General features: G+C 41.7%; 1 protein-coding gene across 32 annotated transcripts in view; it reads left to right on the forward strand.

Moving 5' to 3' along the window:
• The window catches only part of NRCAM (neuronal cell adhesion molecule), a 287175-nt gene that overhangs the window by 261616 nt on the left and 3830 nt on the right, over positions 1–21729 (forward strand). For 31 of the 32 annotated variants that reach the window (XM_045494397.1, XM_045494401.1, XM_045494406.1 and 28 more), the window contains 2 exons: positions 12196–12327; positions 13148–13226. In XM_045494397.1, coding sequence (XP_045350353.1) covers positions 12196–12327; positions 13148–13226 — 211 coding nt within the window. Of the gene's footprint in view, positions 1–12195; positions 12328–13147; positions 13227–16343; positions 16406–21729 lie in introns of all 32 variants that reach the window. The other variant, XR_006716213.1, reaches the window with a different exon arrangement.

Consider the following 21729-nt stretch of genomic DNA (forward strand, 5'->3'; position numbering starts at 1 on the left):
CCACACACTGAATTCTACTTACACTGTTTCTCAAGACCTGTCCAAACCCTGATCTTAGCTGCTAGCAATGTGACCGTGGCTGGGTCGGACGGGACCCAAACTGGGCATTGTCGCAAATCCTCCGTGTGGCCACACCACAGGTTCAGGGTTCAGAAATATTAGTCCTGCAGTGGAAACAGCCTATAAGAACTCAGATCGACCGAGCTGCCCATTCTCACCTGATTTAGCTCTGCTCCTTATAGACACTGCATACACGTGGCTGACCTTACACTACACCGTCCATTTGGACACCTTCTAACTGGCCCCGGAACCACAGTCTCCGACCACCAGGGCTCGCTCCGAGCAAGTCCTCCGGTCAAGCCCGCATGCTCCATTCCATCCTGTCTTCACCAAACTGCACGAGTCTCTTCCCCCTGGGGGATAGCCAACCTGTACTTTTGTTCTTCTCCGTTTCTCTCGGCTGTCTGGGTGAGAAAGGTTTGTTGGGAGAGCGGGACTCGAATGCCCTGTGATAGGTCTTCCACATGAGGCGGTTCCAAAGATGCCTCAGTCTTTGGCCCTTGGTTATTGGTTGATCTGTTAGCTTTTCTTTTCTTTTTTTTTAAGTTTTTTGTATTTATTTTGAGAGAGAATGCGTGCGCATGCACGTGGGGAGGGGCTGAGAGAGCGGGAGAGAGAGAATCCCAAGCAGACTCTGTGCTGTCGTGCAGAGCCCATCGTGGGGCTTGATCTCGTGACCGTGAGATCATGACGTGAGCCGAAATCAAGAGTCAGATGCTTAACCAACAGAGCCACCCAGGCACCTCGGTCTGTTAGGTTTTTCATGAGCCCAGAGTCCCTGCCACAGGGCACGGTAATCACGTGGCATCCCCTGGCCAGGGCTGGTCTTGGACTTTGACACACTTGAGTGCAAATAGGGAAGAAGGAGACCAAGAGAAGTAAGTGCTTTGCCTGAAAATACTCAGGTCTTGTAAGCGTAGGCCTGATACAGATCTCCCGTGTTGGCAGAAATCTGCTTCTATTCATAGCCTTGGTAAGTTGTAAAATGTAGATCAGATAGAGGCTGAAGTGACTGAATAAGAACTGTAGCCATTTTCAGTAATCTTAGTAATGTCGTACGTGTGATTTTAGACTTGGAAGAACGAGGTTGTAAAAATTCAAATGTCCACAACACCGTAGGAAGATGGAGCTCTCTCTTTTACACGTAGGGGCGCCTTGCCTGGGATCGTTACATATCAGTTAAAATCCTTGGTTGTGTTACAATAATTCTCTGCTGTGTTCCCCCGGTAACCTTCCATTGAAGCATTCCAGAGAAAGCCTGGCCTCTTTCCCCAGGCAGGGTACGTGCCCCTGAGGTTCTGCCTGGAGCCAGTAGCTGAGTAATTGTGCTATAACAGGGCTGTCTGGGAGGCTTAGTTTTCCACTGACTTGCCATGTTAGAAAAGGGGATGAGTTCCCGGGAGGTGGCTGGGGGGGGGGGGGGGAGGGATTACTCACTGATGTTAATGAATTAAAACCAATTAACGGGGCTCCTGGGTGGCTCAGTCGGTTTAGTGTCCGACTTCGGCACTTCGGCTCAGGTCATGATCTCACAGTCCGTGAGTTCGAGCCCTGCGTCAGGCTCTGTGCTGACAGCTCAGAGCCTGGAGCCTGTTTCAGATTCTGTGTCTCCCTCTCTCTCTGCCCCTCCCCTGCTCATGCTCTGTCTCTCTCTGTCTCAAAAATAAATAAACATTAAAAAAAATTTTTTTTAAAAAAGCAATTAAAAGAAATTTTTATTAAAATCATTTAGTCTTGGAGCTCCTGGGTGGCTCAGTCAGTTAAGCGTCCGACTTCTGCTCAGGTCATGATTTCATGGTTCGTGAGTTCGAGCCCCATGTGGCACTCAGTGCTGACAGCTTGCTCGGAGCCTATAGGCTGCTTCCGATTCTGTGTCTCCCTCTCTCTCTGCCCCTCCCCTGCTCATGCCCTATCTCTGCTCTCTCAAAAATGAATAAACATTAAAAAAAATTTTTTTTTAATCATTTAGGCTCTACCATTTAGTGTTACTAACTTGAATTGCAAGTTACTGAGGATTATAGAGACAAGCAAAAATGGAGTGTCAGAAGGATCATGATGCCCCTAATGTTGAAATCTGATGTATCTCAGATAAGAAGAGAAATAGTACTTAAATATTTTTTTAAAACCCGCACCTAACATGATTTTCTGCCTTGTTTCTTTTAATAGTGCTCTAGTAAGTAAACATTGCTTGCCTAAAGGGATGGCATTTGCCATAAGACTTTCAACTGCTCAAGAATAATTTTTATCCTGGGCTCCCCTTCCTTAAAAATATTTTTTTTCAATGGAAGCATGAATTCTATTCTCTTTCTGTTCCTTCTCCATGCAGGTTAGATAGTCCCTGCAAGGAGAGAAATGAAGGTTCTCTATGATCCTTCGAAATTTTAATATTTTTATGTGTGTTTTAGTTTTTACCTTGAAAACAGATGAAAAACGGTAAGAGAGGAACTGCTGAGAAAAAACATGCATGACGTCCTCCACAGTTGGACACATCAGCCTCTACTGCTTTTAGTTCCCCTCTGATTAAAGGGGAAAAGAGATGCCTCTGGGTTTACTTTTTTTTTTTTTTAATTTCCTTACAGATTTTAAGAGATGTTAATGAAACCCAAGCCTACAAATATATAATTACAAAAGGATTACTTAAACCGAGAAGTAGAGTCCGGGATAATGCAGTTCGCTGTGCTAATGCCAGAGTGACCCTTTCCCTCAACAACCCTTAATTTGAACATGGACACACTCTTGAGATCTTTAGGAGTCCTTTATGTGGCTCTGTGTCCTTATTTGGGTGAAGCCTTCAGCGTCTGTATAAGAGTTATTATTGGTTCGCTGTGTCTGTTCAATTTCTGTGTCCTTTTAAAGGGACAACTTCTGTGTCCCTTTTAAGTAGTTCTGGGGCCTGGGATTCTAGGAAATAGATCTGTGAAGGCATCTATAGAAATGAGCCCAAAACACACAGATAATGGATTTGAGTTCTGGTCTCAGTGTTGCTGATGGATGGACACGGCTTTATCCATAGCCTTTTACTTTCTCACCTTCAGGACCAGTCATCAGAACACTTTTGTGAGGGAACTAGTTGGGGTACGGGAATAGGGAGAGACTAACTGGCAGGTCAGGAACTGAACGTGATTCTTGATGTGATTAGCAGCCGACTGTGGTCAGTCAGTTAGGACTGAACAGTGTTGGGCACCGGGGAGCTGGTGACCAGTCCTCTCTGTGGTCAGACTCCCACTGAATAATTACACCAGAGTTGGTCCCACCACAACCAGTGAAGTCGAGCAACAAGCTAAAGAATAAACAAAAATCAGGTTTATCGTTTGGCCTGAACAACAACAACAGAAGGATGATATAGAAGGTTCAATCAGTTCAACAGCTGATGTCTATCTGGCCCATAAAATGCACCAGCCTTTTTGAAGGCACTGTGTAGGTTAGTAAGATGGGTCTTGCCTTTGATATGCTGAAAATCTGGCAGGTGAGGCTAACAATTAAAAAAAAAGATATGACACTCCTACTCCTTTGGCTGGCATGTCAAGGAAGTTGATGAGTGGAGAGTAAAAGCAAGGAGCGTTGGAATTTCTGCACTAAAAGTACAATATCTTCTCTGAAGATCAGCTAAGTGAGGGCACCTGGGTGGCTCAGTCAGTTAAGCGTCCGAGTTAGGCTCAGGTCATGATCTCACGGTTCATGAGTTCGAGCCCTGCGTCAGGCTCTGTGCAGACAGCTCAGAGCCTGGAGCCTGCTTTGGATTCTGTGTCTCCTTCTCTCTCTGCCCTTCCCCTGCTCACACTCTATCTGTCTCTCTCTCTCTCAAAAATAAATAAACATTAAAAAAAATTTTTTTTAAGAACAAGCTAAATGCTCTTCTGTTGCAAGTATCTCACTGTGGTTCTGCCTTGACACCTTCAATAAATACACCAAGGCTAAATTCATCAGTTCCGTGATTCCAAATTTTTTTAAGAAATTAATGTTTTGCCTGGGATCTTTGTCACTGATGTTTTACATACATGTTCGTATTTACTGTGTCTGGTGATGGATCATATTCCTATCATTCTATATTCCTTTAAGAGGAAAATCTCTCAGAGACAGAGGGAGACACAGCATCCAAAGCAGGCTCCAGGCTCTGAGTTGTCAGCACAGAGCCTGACGCAGGGCTCAAACTCATGAATCGTGAGATCATGACCTGAGCCAAAGTCGGACGCTTTACCGACTGAGCCACCCAGTCACCCCAAGCATGTAAACTTTTATGTTGAATATGATGTAGCTGGCAGTAAGAAACAATTTCATTACCCAGTTGTGAATTTGAGCAGCTTATTTTAAGAGATTAAGGAAATTTTAAGGATTTCCTGTGGATCGTTCTGAAAGATAACTTGATCCAATTAAATAAATCGTAATTATCTTAAAAAAATTGTAGTGAACTGAGGGGCGCCTGGGTGGCGCAGTCGGTTAAGCGTCCGACTTCAGCCAGGTCACGATCTCGCGGTCCGTGAGTTCGAGCCCCGCGTCGGGCTCTGGGCTGATGGCTCAGAGCCTGGAGCCTGTTTCCGATTCTGTGTCTCCCTCTCTCTCTGCCCCTCCCCCGTTCATGCTCTGTCTCTCTCTGTCCCAAAAATAAATAAACGTTGAAAAAAAAAAAAATTGTAGTGAACTGAATCACCAAACTACATATTTTATACATAGCTAGGAGTCTCTTTTGTTCATGTCGGTAAAAACCAAGGGACATGATACATTCCATTGCGTGTGTTGTTTTCATACCACGGCGCTTAAAACTGTTCTATACCCACAACATGTAAACAAGAGTAATATAGCGAAAGTTATACCTGGAAGTACAAGTAGAGAAGAGGAAAAGTTTTTTCAAATTGGACCTTGACGAAGCAAAAGTCAAACTGACTTAAAAGTAGTCATTTTGCCCTACTGCGCGACAGAATTTTATCAGAAATTGCAGAACATTTACATTTGGAGGGAGCACCCGTTATGTCTCACTATTTAATGTAGTCCCAAATCAGGTGCTCTACTTACATCTTGGTCACGCCCACCAGGAGACGGGCCACTTTAGTTTTTAGCAGATGATGAAAACCCCTGCCCCCACCCCAGTGCATCGTGCTGTGTATGTGATAAATTGGGTGGCCGGTGAGCATTTGTGACAACAAGTGGAATCTTGTCCAGCTTTCTGTTTAGGCCCTTATCATGCAAGTAAATATGTTTAGAAATAACTATTTCTTTAGGAATGGTTTTGAAGGTGAGAGGTTTGAATTGATAACTTAGATAAATTTGAAGGCATTTAAGTTCACCAAGAGATTCATCTTGTGAGCCTTAAAACACAATTCTTTCCATAGTTCACTTAAACTTGTTAAGGTATAACAATTCTTTTTATAAACATCGTTAGAGAAACTCAGTAGTTTCATAAGGCAAAGTGCAGATAAAGAAAAAGATTTAATTATAGTGGGAATGGGGGCACCTGGCTGGCTCAGTCGGTTGAGCGTCTGGCTTCAGCTCAGGTCATGATGTCTCAATCTGTGAGTTCGAGCCCCCGTCGGGCTCAGTGCTCACAGCTCAGAGCCTGGAGCCTGCTTTGGATTCTGTGTCTCCCTCTCTCTCTCTGCCTCTCCCCTGCTTGGGCTCTCTCTCTCTCTCTCTCTCTCTCTCTCTCTCTCTCTCTCCCTCAAAGAATAAACATTAAAAAATAAAACTTACAGTGGAAATATATACAATTATGCAGTCTGGATATCTGCTCAAGTTTTCTTTGAGGATATTTTCATGTGGTCTTTCATTTTAATTGATTTATTTGACATGACTAGATTTATAATACCCTAAAATGATAAACCTAAGCATCCTCGGTTTTTGGTTTTAGCATATAAAGAATTTTCCTTTCTTGAAGCATTGAGTGATTTCCAGTTCTTTAAGATATTTAAATTACTTGTTTTTGCAAACGTCCCATAGGCAAAGAGGAATGAAGGAAGGAAGAAATTGTAAATGGTTCTCAGAGCTTCTTTGGGGTAAAGGGTCTAATGCCAGGAACATATCCAGTTTGAGTTGGTACTGAGGGGTCTCTGGTTTTATGAGTCGAGAGGATGTGTTTGAGACCAGCCCGGGTGAGGCGTGTGCCATGCTCACTGTGGCTCATACTCAGGTGTGATGCCACGGGGCGTTCCACTTGGAAACAGGGGACCAGTGGGGTTGTGTTATGCATAGGGCCGTGAATGTCTTTGTGTGGGGCGCAATTGGGTTGGGAGTTTGGGTTTTTAATCATCTTTGGCTCTTTATATCAAATGAATGACAGAATTGAGCAGATCACCTTCTAGTCACAGTATAGACAAAAACCCTTACAAAAACAGAGGGAAAAATGACTCTTCACCCACTTTATTTAGGTAATTCAATTTTTGACATCATTTACACATGTAAATTTTCCCTTGGAATTAGGACAGAATTTTTGAAATGCTTTTCAAGCTAAAATAACTCGCTGATAGAGTCACAATTTTTTATATCAAGGGGGACTGGAATCCAGCAGAATCCTGCAGTCCGACTAGGCAACTGATGTGAAGATGATCGCACTTGAATAGAATAAGAAATTGTTTAAATCGTGCGTTTCATTGTTACCACACCAAATTTGACTGCGTAATTTCCGTTATTGGAACGGTATCCTGATACACCAGAAATGATTGAAGTTTCTAAAATAAAGAAAACATTCATGTGCGATGCAAGAATATTCATGTTAATGCATAAGATGAAAAACAATCCCTGCTTGCTTAAAGAAGGGCTGTGTGGCACACGCTCGCTTTGTGATTCATCATCCGTAGTATTTACGCTCAGTCGCTTGGTGCGTTCTTGAGGAAATGCTGCCTTTGCTGCAGAACCCATAGGCAAAATGCATTTTGTGCATGTCTTTCATTACACGAGCATTATGATTTTTAAAGTCATGGGGCGCCTGGGTGGCTCAGTCAGTTAAGCGTCTGACTTGGACTCAGGTCGTGATCTCACCGTTCCCGAGTTCGAGCCCCGCGTCGGGCTTTGTGCTGACAACTCAGAGCCTGGAGCCTGCTTGGGATCCTGTGTCTCCCCCTCTTTCTGACCCTCCCCCACTCACACTCTGTGTCTCTCTCTCTCTCTTTCTCAAAAATGAATGAACATTAAAAAAGGTTTTTTTAAAGTCATGTATCATTTATAAGATCTATAATCATGAGTGGCTTTAAAAAAAGGAAATCAAAGGTAATATTCGGCAGCTTATTAAACTACACTTTAAATTATTTATGAGCAAAAATCATAACGTTTAAAGAAAGAGAAAGCCATGCTTCTGCTATTCTGTTCCTTGTGTTTTTGTAAAGACCTTGTGTAAAGAGCTCTAGGAAAGTGGTGCATGAAACTGAAAAGAGGACTATCCATTCACAGTTATTATTTTGGGTGCTTTTTGTTATCGATGGCTTTTAACTTCAAAATCCCGAAAGCTCAAGGAGACATTTTGTTCGTTTATGGCTAGAATACGTAATACATAATACATGATACATAATAATAGTAACAGCCTAGCGTTTAGTCACCTCGGATCTACACCGGGCGACTGGTTCTTATGGCTTTTCTCATTCACTTCTTCACCACAGTCCTGTGAGGTGGGCTGGGTGAGTACCCACTTACACGTCAGGTCACTGGAGTGTCACCCGGCTGGGACGTGAAAGAACTGGGGTTCGAGGCTCAGCCTTCCAGTGCTGGAGGAGAGGCTCTCACTCCACCCACGTCCAGGGTCACAGAGGCCCACGCCCCAAGGGAGACAGGTGGAAATGACCACTTTGTTTGGCACTTGCCACGTCTGTCCAGCTATTCCGGACCCCTGAAGACGCCGATGTACTCCCAGCTTGCGGCTAGCTAGAACGAGATGCCACCTGTGACATCAGATTGTGGCTTTTTTTTTTTTTTTTTTTTTTTTTGTCCTTGTATAGGACAGAAGGCAAACCCTTGAGAAAACAATTTTTTTTTTCTCCAGTGTCGCCATACGTACAATTCCAGCTGCAGCTGGCGGGTAGTTCAAGGTGAACAGCCGTAACGGGTGGGCCATTGTTGTGTGCCAGCAGTGGAGAGATAGGAGAAGGCCATGGATGTAGCTATGATAAAGAGTAAGTCGTGATTAAGCCCTGGTGACCTTAGTTAACATATTCCCTCCAGGAGCAAATACCGTTCATCCAACTCCCGTGTCCTCCCACTTTCCCAGCTCTGTCCAGTAGGGCTGCCAGACTGAGTCCAGTGTGAAAGCACACCTTCTACCGCTCGTGCTCCTCCTCCCCTCCATGCTGGGTTCTGACATGTGAGTGTCAGTGCTCGGCATGGAGGCGTACCATTCTGGCTAATGTTTAAACCCTGCCTTAATGAGCTGCTCTTTTCTCTGACTTGTGCTAAATAACTTCAGGAACCTAGATTCAGCTTTCCTCTCTGCTTCGTTCCTGAATCTTTTTTTTTTTTTAAGTTCATTGATTTATTTTGAGAGACAGAGAGCAAGTGAACAGGAGAGGAGCAGAGAGAGAGAAGTCCAAGAGGGTTCTCACTGTCAGCACAGAGCCCGATGTGAGGCTCGATCTCACAAACCATGAGGTCATGACCTGAGCTGAAATCAAGAGTTCAAAGCTGAACCAACTGAGCCACCCAGGCGCCCCTCCTTTGTGAATCTCCTTACCATGACACCATCTCTGCCTTTTATAGTCTGAATTCTTAAGGTATATTTCTTAATTTTTTCCCCTGGCACAAACTGAAAAACAAATCAGATGAGACCATACGTGGTGTGCGGGTGCTGTGGTTCTTTGCCCCCAGTCCTGTGAGGACCCCACCTCCTCATCGTCTCTGTGTCCCATCAGCGCCTGTCTTCTCAGATATCCTAAAGGATGTGTGTGACGCAGATTTGCTTTTACCGGGCCCAACAGGTTTTTTTGGTCAACTGTCTTTGGCCAAGGAAATGTTTTGCTCTTTTTTGTTTTTAATGTTTATTTATTTTTGAAAGAGAGAGAGAGCACGAGCCAAGGAGGGACAGAGAGAGAAGGGGGACAGAGGATCTGAAGCAGGCTCTGAGCTGTCAACACAGAGCCCTGTGTGGGTCTCCAACTGACAAACCATGAGATCATGACCTGAGCCCAAGTCAGATGCTCAGCCACCCAGACTGACTAAGCCACCCAGACGCCCCCGATTTGCTCTTTCTATACATTTCTAACTATTTTAATTCAAGAGGACATTATTGTGCTTAATGGATTCTTCATAAATAGCTATTTATTAGCTCTGCCTCCTGCACATTATTATTCTAGTTCATGAGCGTTGCCTCAGAGACCTACTCCCACAGAGCACAGGTTATCCAGGAGACATCAAGCAATGTGCTAGCAAAACACTTATTAAAACTGACTTGTATATATGCTAATTTGGATGTAAATTTAAAAAAAAAAAACTGACTTGTAGGAACCAGCAAATTTTATTCCTCTGGCTTATTTTCTTTTTTCATATCCTTTATATTTGTCTTTTTATTTAATGTATTGCTTTATGGGTTACTCAAGCGTGACCATAATTTTATTGTAAAGATTTAAATAAAGTGAAAATCCTCTTTCATTCTCCTACTTAATCCTACAAATACCTGCCCACTGAAACTCGGATTCAAGAAGAAAAGGCCCCACAGGCTTCAGTGTGTGTGTGTGTGTGTGTGTGTGTGTGTGTGTGTGAAGCACAGTGGTGGCCATGACTTGGGTTTGTACGTGTATCTGCAGTTAAGATGATCTTAGAGTGTTCTAGGAAGAGTTGAAGCCTCTTGTAGCCACTCTGGGCTTTAGATCCCTTCTTATGTGGATGGGAAGTCAGTAGAAGTTCTTTTCACTTGCATAATTTTTGTTTAAGTCAACTTCTGGTGCACTAGTGTGTGTTTAGGTGAGCATACGCACGCATGCTCCTGCTGTGTCTGCCTGATCTTAAAGAGTGGGATTGTGAAATATTTGATTCTTTTCTTTTTGGAACATAGAGGTAAAAATTCAAAATCAATTTGGCTGTTCCCTCATCGACTGTCAAAGCAACATTTCCACTTTTTGCGTAGTTACACAATAGCCACCTGCCAGCAGGAAGTTCGGCCTCGGCAGTCACCACCTTTCTAAGACCATGTCTGTGCTGGCACTTGAGTATCTCGTTGCATGTTGCCCTTATTGGTTGTATTTAATTGGATGGAAAATGTAAAAGCAGATACTATTTACAACAAGGCTGGAAGTGACTGAGCATACTAAAAACAAGGACTCTTTAACTTCAATCAGATGCTCGATAGACTTACACCAGTTGGCTTGGGGTTCCGTTTTGGAGAAAAAGCACACCGTCAAAGACCAGGTGCAAACTGAAAGAAATGTATTGCCAAGGAGCGTGTCAGGATAGACTTTCAAAATCTTTTTACCTGTCTCAGGGAAAGTCTCTATAGCATTTTGGTTTTTGGAAAGACTTCTGCAGAATTGATGTCTGGACGTGTTTTCTGGAATGCATTAGAGCAGTAGAGCATACTGGCTAGTATGAGTTTATTCCCTATGCCCACCTCGAAGGATTAAAGAAGGTGTTGCCCTCAACACAGTGCCTAGCCGATAGTAAGAGTTTCAGAATGTTAGCTGTCGTTATCACTGCCTTCCTCTTCATCTTCGTCATCATGATTCTGGTGTGTGTATGGAGGGAGGGCACTGCCTATACTCCTGCCTTGGTTATATCTAGTTATGATTCAACTCAAAACCCCTCTAGCCAATGAGGCACAAAGGGAGATTGCGAAAGGCTACTGGCGTTTGATTTATATTCCAGATCACGTATTTCCAGTTCTCATTGTATTTCTTAAACACACATACACACGTTCTTCACATTCTTCATACTTGATTTTTAGGCATTTCATTTTTCTCCCTCTACTTTGTGTGGAGAAAAATAAGGCAATGAGGTGCTATTTTGGCAACAGAGAGCTGACCCTGGGATATGTGTAGCCATGTTTGTTTCTGCCTCCAGAGATCACATATGCCCAACCCAACCACGTTAAGTGCACTCAAATAAACTCAATCAGATCGAAAGCATGGTATAGGCATGCTTATGAATCAAAAGAAGAAACCCTTTTACTTTGATTATGGTCAAAAAAAATAATAATAAAGGCCTTTAAAAAAAGTTTCGTACCAATTTATTTAAACAAATCCTCACGGGCATGTCTGAATGGCCATTGATGCTGCACTTTGTCCCATTTGATTGGCACTTTTGAATAATACCAGAAATGCTAATTATTCTGTGTTTTTCTTAGGATATTTGCATACTGTGACTAGTTGAATAAGGGGCTTCACATTTATTGACTCAAACAGAATAGATGAAGACAAAGAGTATGTATACATGTGAATGAGTATTTTCTCTTTAAGCTGGTCATTTATTCCAGTAATGATTTCCCCGATCAAGATGCCTCTCAAAGGCTTTTAAACGGATTCTAAACAATAGTGAATATTGAATATCGATCCTTTGAGGGTAAATCAGATTTTTTCAGAAACTTCCAAAAATCTTTTAGAACCGACTCTTGTAAATGAGATGGATAACAAATCTAAGGAATGTTTTAGGTGCAAATTGAGATGTTCTATAAAATAATAAGGCTGGTTATCTTATGTGGACAGGTTTCTTGTGTGTTAAAGTTTTCCATTTTAAAAGAAGATTTATAAAACATTTTGGAAAATGGCAATATCACTGCAATGATATTTTAGCCTCCAAAAGTGGTTCCTTTGAAGAAAAAATACTCCATTAGATGTATACATTCTGTTCTGTTTAAAACTCGGTCTTCCATTCTTATCGTTGTACTTAATGTACAATTTATCTATAGACGGTACTATTAAAAACTGGCTTGGGACTATGTTTCTATTGAGAATATATAGTTAAAATAACTGTGAACACAATGTTTAGCAGGATTCGTTAGCATTTGATGGGATTAGCATTCAGATTTCGCTGTTTGAATTTTTTTAATTCATGAAGATTTTTCAAAGTTTTTATATAACTCCTGCTTTATCATAACTGACAGATTGCAATGTGGGGCCACGGTAAAATGTATAAAAGCTCGTATACTATGGTAGTTTTTTGCTTCAAGAGACTACACCCGTTCTCATCTCCCCCTTAACCCATTCCCCCCGACACCACTGATTTGTTTTCCAGCAATGGCAAGCCGACAGGTGGATATTGCGACTCAGGGCTGGTTCATTGGTCTGATGTGTGCCGTCGCTCTCCTCATCTTAATTTTGCTGATCGTTTGCTTCATCAGAAGAAACAAGGGTGGTAAATATCCAGGTAAGAGAGAAAGAGTAAAATTGCCTTATAGTGCTGCATCATTATCCTAAACTAAAATGAAATGATGAGAGTAAATATGTAGGTAGTAATAAGTATATTTTCCCAGAGCCATAAATTTGGATGTTCTGTCCAATTTTTGATCCCTTTTTTTTTAAATGGGAGCCTAAACATGGTCAAGGATTGGAAGGTGTTTGGTGGAATAAATTAAGCTGTTCTCCGAAGATATTAGTGATTCTGCTTCCGTAGGCTACACAAAAGTCATAGGTGCTAAAGTCGCACCTACAACCAGCAGGCTGAAGGGGAAGGTTCATGGAAGTCTTCTGGAGGAAGGAATGCATGAACTGAGTCTTGATATCATGACGTGTAACATTGCTTTTCCTCTCCCATTAATATTTTGTTCAATTTAGTGGTTCCGATGAATTTCTACTTACCTGGCCATTTCCCCATCAGTGACAAGAAAACAAAACACCTGCAAAAGAATAAGATTTGCTAAAATGACTTGTAACCTTGACCATTGTAAATAAATAGATTAGTCCAATAGGGGAGAAATCACAGAAACTTAAAACTTATTCCTTCATCAGTAAGATGCATACAGGAAGTCAACTTTATAGGTTAACAAATGTGCATTCTATTAGGTTGTCTCAGAGAGACGAAAACAGCAAAGTATATGCGTGGCCACATAACACATCTGGCTGTATAACATCCCGCTGTGTGTAGAATCATTTTCCACCGCCACACATCTCAGGGAGTGCGCTCTTTAAAATTTTCAATAGGGAAACGCAGAATCAATAGATAATATTATCGCTTTGAAATGTTTTAGTTAAGGAAAAGGAAGATGCTCACGCTGATCCTGAAATCCAGCCTATGAAGGAAGACGATGGCACTTTTGGAGAATACAGGTGAGCACTGCTTCGCACACTCCCTTCACCTTCCCTTCCCTGCACAGACTGTCTGCTCATACAGACCTCATCTGACGGGATTCGGCCAGGAACAGGTTCTGTGGCCTTTCATATTTTCCTCAAGTATTAGTTTAGAAACACTTCCATGTCTAAATGTTTACGCATCCCTCACGATGAAAATATTCCCACTTTGCATCAAGAGATAAATTTCCAGTTTGGTCATAGGTTTGGCAATGGAGTGTCTTCCACTCTGCCGTATTTTCCCAGAGGTGTTGCTGCTGTACTGCTCAAACCAGGAAAAGCTGGTGTGTTAGGATAAGAGTTAAAACAACAATAAAGACCCTACAAGACCTGCATTCCACAGGATACGACACCTGTCATTTTCTAAGTAGTACATTTATAAAATTGGTGTCACTCTTTCTACTCCTGGATTTGATGCTTGTTTTCCAAAATAAATATCTATATACCCTGGCCACTAATCATAAAAGGATGATAAGGTTGTTTTAGAAGCTGTAAATTATTAAGAATATCATAGCCCTCTAGCCTGTGTGTTAACTCACACAACTCTGATAATACATTCTTGGCTTGGCTTCATTTTTAACATAGCCTATGTGCTGAGTAATGAAAAAAGAGAGACAGGAAGAGAAACTCTTTAAAGATATTCTTGCCTAAGAGTTACTTGTCTTTTTAAAAAAGAGATAAAAGAGCTAATTGATTATTTTAAGTTTAAAATGATGTTTAAAAACAGAAACTATGTATTTATTCATTTAAAAAATTGGGATTTGGGTGGCCCAAAAGAACACTTCTATTTATAAAATGCTTTTTTACACCTTGCTTTTTCCTTCTATAATGCTCTTGATTATAAAATATATATATATTATATAAACATATTTATATATCATATAAAATATAATAAATTAATATAAATATAAAATAATAAATACAAAAATATATAAATTATATATTTTTTAAAATATGCAGTGAGTCCAAACGGAGCCTTTTTTGGCAGAAGAAAAGGCTTTTAGGTAACAAAATATTTCACTATTATGATTGCCAGGTGACATTTATAGAAAATTGTGCTAATTTCCACCCATCTCTAGAACTCATTTTTGGCATTTCCATGTCAATATCCCGAGGGGCTGAATAATGCCAAGCATACGAAAATAGGATAACTGATTGAGAAAAACCATGTCTTTTGGACAAATTCGGTTTTGTACCAGTTTCCATGCAGACACAAGTTTAGCCTTTGTGTCTCGGCACCTAAGCCTTCATACACTCTGATCTTCTCTTCAACAGAAATGATTATGATTCGTAAAGCTTCTCAGAATGTCTATATCTCACGATACAGAAAGATGTCTAATGAGGGTTGTCTTGGTGTCACCAGTTGACCCTGGGACTCAGTCTGTGGAAACCTCACGGGCCACCTCTGCCCACTCCACATTACACGGTAGGGCAGCCGGCAGATGGCCATAGCCTAGGAAAGCCACGTCTGATCCTGGATGAGTTGCAATCCCGGCTGATTTCATTCACTCTACTACATGTTTTTCCTGTACAGCAGGTGAGGTGATGATTACTAGGGAACTTCTTTTTAGATAAAGTTGTTGTGGCTAGATTTCTACACAAGTTATGCACACCACTCCCTTATTTATTGTGATGAAGCAAAATCTTTATGGTAGCCTGAAACAACTCCGCATTTGCATGAATTGGAAATAAACCCTTGCACCTCATACATTCGTCACGTGGTGATGGATTCCTGTCATACATTATCACGCTTAAGTGAATCCGGCGATGTACTGCTCACCTCGTGGGTCTCAAATGTCAGCTCGTGGTTACACGGTCTGATGTCATGTGACTTTCTCAGGGCAACCATGCTGCTTACTCCAACAAGACGTGATTGAAATCGAGGTTGAATGAGAACCAGCTTGGAATCAAGAAATTGTTAGTTTCACTGTCCACTCAGCCATTACCTTTGATTCCTTTAGGTATGGCACTTAACTTGTCTGGGTCTCAATGTCTTTCATCTGTAGAATGATACAGTTGTTCAAATATTAGATGATCACCGAAGGCTGCTAGTTCCATGATTTCTAACCTCCTCCACGAGATGTCTACTCACAGCTTTTAATATGATTTGGGGTTCCAGAGCGGTACATGGCAAGTATTTGGTGACTGGCCTCATTATCACTGTGTTTACATTCATTTTATTTTACATTTACATTTATCATATTTCTTTGTCATGGTGTTGATGCACATGTGATATGTTTGTGAAGCGTTTTCACATGCCTTGAGTTTCTCAGAAGAGAAAGACTTTTCTTTGGGCCTGTTGAGCACAAATCTGTTGGTTCGTGTGTGAAGACAAAAACATTTGTCACACATATAATTACGCTGATGTGGGAGATGCCAAGGGAAGGTTCTGACGGGTGTCTCAACTGAAAACACAATTTAGTCATTTTCTTTTTTACCAAGACTGAAAGTCCTTAAGGACAAGCCCACAAGTGAAATCACTTTCCCAAATACCCAACTGCCCTTTGTTACAGATACGGCTTTATCCTGTGACTTCCTGATACTACCTCAGAATTTTTTCCCTTTGGAGTCTTTTCTACTAAAAAAAAAAAAAAAAAGTCGTTTAGTTTTTTGGATGTTACAATTAATGAAACAGTTCCAACTATTTATTCCAACAGATGCCTTTTTGTTTTTTAATAATACATTTAAGTGTCATTCTCCTTCCTAAATCACCAGGGTCCCTTCTCTGTTTTGCACCTTCTGGAAGTTTTGAGCTTTGTATTATTTATCGATTCTTATTCTTTTTCGTTCTGAAAACAAATTAATACGCTGATCACACACCGACGCAGACAAAATTAGGGCTATTACCAAATGTAAATGAATTCCATTTATGATTTGCTCATTCTCCAGCGTGAGGCTGAAACAGTTTCGATATGGTGGGCTCTCAGCCAGAGGGTTTTTCATAGTGCAAACAGGGATGGAACTTCAATGGCCAAATTTGATTTTTTTTTTCCCCATAAGCTGTAACCTTGTGCCCTAACTCCAACTCCCACCCCCAAGCAGTTACCCTCTGGTGGAAGCCTGCAGCTTGCTTTGTTTGTTTCTTTAATTATACAGACAGTAGGATCTGCATCTTTACTAGCATATAGAAAAATCAGAGAAACAATGCAACCAACCGTGTAAGTATTTTTTTTTTAATTGTCTAGATCCATTCCTTTAAAAACCAGAATGACCCTAGGTCATAAACCATATGGCCATGGTACTTGAACTCATAGCATAAATGGAGGCTGTCTGCACAGGGATCTTGCCATTCGAGTAAACATGATCCTGTTGCAGGCATGCTAACCCGTGCTCCTAAGACTTGAATGATACGAAGGTGTGTCATGTTTGATATGCTATCTGCTTCCAATGTGTTCTGCTCACAAACATAAACTGGTATGTGAGCAGTATAAATCGTGACGGACTTTTAGAGGGAGTGTTTGGGTCACGAAGGTCAATCTAACAGCAGTGTGATTTGGAGGATCTTGACCACAAGAGAAACCGAATGACCACAAATGTATCTGTTGTTGCTGAATTTTAACTCAATAGACATTCATTGGGTCCCTCCTGTGTGCATAACCCTGAAGTATTACTGAAACAAAGGTCAACTTCTTCAAATTCATTCCTAGGGAAAGAGAGAGGAAGAAAATATATAATCTAGTGCTTTGTCTGACATCATGAAATTCATTAAGAAGGAATGAAAATTTCCCAATGTTAGAATTCTGGGAAATTTTCTAAAATGCCCACCTGTCTTTTATTGTTATTTTACAATGAATTCATTCATTCAACCAGTATTTATTGAGTGCCTACTGTATGCCGGGCTGTGGGGATAGTAAAAACATTAGAATGTTAACCTCCCTAGCTTACAGTCTAGCAAGGGACACGGGAAAGTAAAAGACCAATCTGAGCACTGTGGGAAAAGTTCTATGAAAGGGATATAACTCAGGTACCAGGGAGCAGGGGCAGGAAGCCAAGGCCAACTGGGTGGCACGGAAGGAGGGTAATGTGAGAAGCCTTCCCAGAGGAAGCGGTGTCAAAGATGAGTTTTGATGCTGTGATGTGACCCTTTCTTTCCACTGCTCAACCTTCTTCGTTCTTGGCCATGAGTATCAAAAATATATTCTGTAGCTACATGTGCTATGTTATGGCTATTTTATGACATATTTTGAAATTTGTTTAATCTTTGATGTCCTAGGCTAGGAGTTCACTAACATCTGATGCCTCCTGTCCTTAACATCTCTCATAAAACGTGGTTGAATATTTTTAAGCTTTGACTACTGTGTAGCTAAATAAGTATATGGCTTTTAAATCATCCCCCGTAACCTCCAATTCCTCTCATTTGGGACAATTCCCTTGACATCATGTCAAAAACAGTTTACTATTTCATTATAAAATTCATCTTTGAGGGGCACCTGGCTGGCTCAGTCAGGAGAGCATGCGACTCTAGATCTCAGGGTTGTGAGTTCAAGCCCCATGTTGGGTGTGGAGGCTACTTAAAATTTAAAAACTTTTTTAAAATTCATCTTTGAGTTGAAAAGCAGCAAGTACTAACACAGTGCTTCAACACGGACTTGTACCTGCGTTGTATCCCTTTCGTAGAACTTTTCACAGTCATCACATCTGGAAACTTCTGAGCTGTGTGTGTTACACAAGGTATTTCTTAGAAAGAAAGAAAAAATCTCTCTGAGGTGGGGGCCTTGAATGGAGAGAGGAGATGTGATGGCAGATAGATGAGTACTTATATTTTGGGGGCATAAATCACGTGCCAGTACTGTTCTGGTGCCTCGTACAATTTTTTCCCCCATTTAGCCATATTCTAATTGAAGTATGACATTACATCCCACCACTTTTTTTTTTCCAGTTTATTTGAGAAAGAGAGCACTTGAGCAGGTGAGAGGCAGAGGGAGAGAGGGAGAGAGGGAGAATCCCAAGCAGGCTCCACACTGTCAGCACAGAGCCCTGTGTGGGGCTTGAACTCACGAACTGTGAGATCATGACCTGAGCCAAAACCAAGAGTTGAACCCTCAACCGACTGAGCCATCCACGTGCCCCCATCACACCACTTTTTAAAAACCAGTCTTAGGAAGATGTTGAGCTGCCTTTGAACCGCTTTTCCTAGAAAGACTCTGTTTGTGAATAGAGGACTCCTCTCCTTTCCTTCTCTTCTTTCAAGCACAGCCCATGTTGCTATAGATTTTCTCTCATCCACTATGATCATTAAGTTGCAATGGATGTTTCTAGGGAGCTCCTTCTTGGCTCGCCATTATTCATAACTGATAGGGACTGTTTGTGTAACAATCCAAATGAATCAGCAGGAAGATATTACAATTAATAAAAAGAGTTTAGTGATGTTGCCTGACACAAAATTAGGGTGAAGTCGATTGTATTTCTGTATACCAGCTAACAGTTGGAAAGTAGGATCTGAAAAATGATCTCAGCTCTGATAGCATAAAAATATGATGTAGGAATAAAGCCAGCAAAAAGATCTCCCAACTATTTCAGGGCCCTGTGTTACAATCCACTGACTGATTTGTCTGTCCCTGCACCAAAACTACACTATCTTAGTACTATAACTTTTAATAAGCCTTGATATCTGATAAGTCAAGTCCCCCAACTTTGTTATTCTTCTTCAAGAATTTTTTAGGGATTCCTGGCCTTTTCATTTATACACATGCAGCTGAGAGTCAGCTTGCCAAGCAAGATCCACAGAGAAACCTGCTGGGTTTTTATTGGCAGTAAATTGAATCTAAAGACCAATATAAAGAGGGTTAACGTATGTAACGATATTTTGAGTCTTCTTGTCCACCATTATGGTAAATCCCTCCATTTATTTTGCTCTTCTTTAATAACAATAAAACTTTCATTTTCCTCATAGGGAACTTAAAACATTTTTGTTGGATTTGTTCTTATATACTTCATATTTGTGTGATATAACTGGAATCGTTCTTTTAAATTTCATTTTCCAATTATTTGCAAGCATGGGAATAAAACGGACTTTTATGCTGGTATTGTATTAAGCAACATTACCAAACTCTCTTTTTATTCTAATGGCCACCTGCAATATTCTTTTGGATGTTTTACATACATGTAACCATACCAGTTATGAGTAATGACAGTTTTCTTTCTTCGTAATGGTATACCTTCCATTTCTTTTTCTCAGCACATCGCTTAGTACTTTCAATGCAGTTTTGGTTAAAAGTGATGATAGTACGCATCCCTACTATTTCTGATACCAAACAGAAATTGCCAACACTCACCATCAAAGATGGTGAAACTAAGTGTCTTGCAAATACCCAGGACATTCAAGATACTTGCTCTTCCTAGAGTATCGACATTTTTATTGTGAATGGGTGTTGAATTTTACCGAACACCTCTTCCTGAATCTACTGAAATGATCATAATACATTGTTCTTCTGCGAAAATGGAAAACTATATGAACTGAAGTTTTTTTTTTTGTTTTTTTTTTTTAATTTTTTTTTTCAACGTTTATTCATTTTTGGGACAGAGAGAGACAGAGCATGAACGGGGGAGGGGCAGAGAGAGAGGGAGACACAGAATCGGAAACAGGCTCCAGGCTCCGAGCCATCAGCCCAGAGCCTGACGCGGGGCTCGAGCTCCCGGACCGCGAGATCGTGACCTGGCTGAAGTCAGACGCCCAACCGACTGCGCCACCCAGGCGCCCCATGAACTGAAGTTTTAATGCTGAAACAAACTTCCATTCGCTGGAATAAACCCAACTTGGTCATGATATGGTATCCTTCCAGTAGATCCCCGAATTCCGTTTGCTCTTGATGTCTCTGGGATTTTCACATCTCTGTTCCTGAATGAGATTAGCCTATAATTTCACTTTCCCCAAGCGTTCTTGTAGGTTTTAGGTATCAGGTTATACCAGATTCGTAAAATCATTAAAGGAGTGGCTCCTCTGATCTAGCAAACTTAACATGTCCAAAACTGAGCCACTGATCTTCCATCCCAAACACGCTGTACTCCCCAGTAAGGGTAATTCGATCCTTTCTGTTACTCAAACTGAAAATCATGGTGTCCTCTTTTTCTCTCTTATTCCATATCCAATCCATCAGAAATCCTTTTGGTGCTACTTGCAAAATATGTCCATTATCTAGCCACTTTCTGCCGCCTCGGTGTTCCACTCTTGTCCAGGCTCACTCCTGTGTCTTTGCCCTAGTCGCCTCAGCCCCCTTGAGCAGGGGTCGGCAAACGTTTTCTGTAAAGACCCCACTCGTAAATATTTCAGACCTTACAGGCCACAGGGTCGAAGCTGCAACTCTACGTGTCTGCTGTGGGGAGTGCAGAAGCAGCCACACACAATACAGAGGAAATGGCGTGGCCCAATTTTGCTGTAGGTTACCAAGGCCCGCCCTCCAGGCTAGGCTGTTCCCAACACTGATGACTGTAATCCTTTCAAACCCTAAGTCAGCTCTTGTCACTCATGTGTTGAAAACCTCCCAATCGCTTTCCATCTCACTCAGAGCTAAAGACAGAAGCCTTCCAGTGTCCCCTGGAGGGCCTGGATCTAGCCCTGCCACCTTCTACTTTAGCTCTTCTCTCTCTGTCTGTCTCTGTCTCTGTCTCTGTCTCTCTCTCTCTCTCTCTCTCTCTCTCTCTCCTTCGGTACCAGCCACACAAGCTCCTCCCGGTTCCCAGAGTGCACCAGGCTTGCTGCCGCCTCAGGGCATTTGCACTGCTTGCTACTCCTGCCAGAATGGCTCTCCCTCCACCTATCCACCTGCCTACCTCAACTCTTTTAAGTCTTTGGTCAGCTGTCACTTCTAATGAGGCCTTCCCTGGATACCCTATTTAGCGTCAACCTCTACACCCTCCCCTGACACCTTTCACCCTCTTTCCTCAGTTCCGTGTTTTCCATAGCACTAATCACCTTCTGACACACTATGTAACCAGTATTTCAATACGTTATTTTCCATGTTTTCCCCTAGTAGAAGTAAGCTTAATGAATTCAGGGCTTTAGTCTGTTTTGTTTGCTGCTATATCCCCAAGGACTAGAACATTACCAGTGTAGGCACTCAATAAATAGTTATTAGATATATGAGTGGTTGAATGGGTGGAGAGGTGGCTGGATCAAAGAAATACCGTAGTGTGATCCTTGGAACACTAGCTCTCTGAAGTAGAGCTTGGAATCCAGGTGACAAAGACCTGCTTATTATTGAACACTCCAATGGACTTAAGTGCCTCACCAAGTCATGAGCAATGTTTCACAGGAAGTCTTCAGACAAAGCCTAGAGGTTAATGACTACAGATGTGCACGTTATTACTCGCAGTAGATCGGAGACGAGCTGCTCTCTCCCCTGAAGTGCCCCAAACACGGGCCACCCCCAAGGTCCTGTGATACCTCCCCGGTTGTTGATTAGCAGTGCAGATAATACTGTTGGTTCAGTGTGTGACAAGAACTTGTGTCTTGTTGCAACTGCTAATTTTCAATAGCAGACAC

This window comes from Leopardus geoffroyi, chromosome A2 (assembly GCF_018350155.1).
Source record: "Leopardus geoffroyi isolate Oge1 chromosome A2, O.geoffroyi_Oge1_pat1.0, whole genome shotgun sequence".
NCBI classification, from domain to species: domain Eukaryota; kingdom Metazoa; phylum Chordata; class Mammalia; order Carnivora; family Felidae; genus Leopardus; species Leopardus geoffroyi.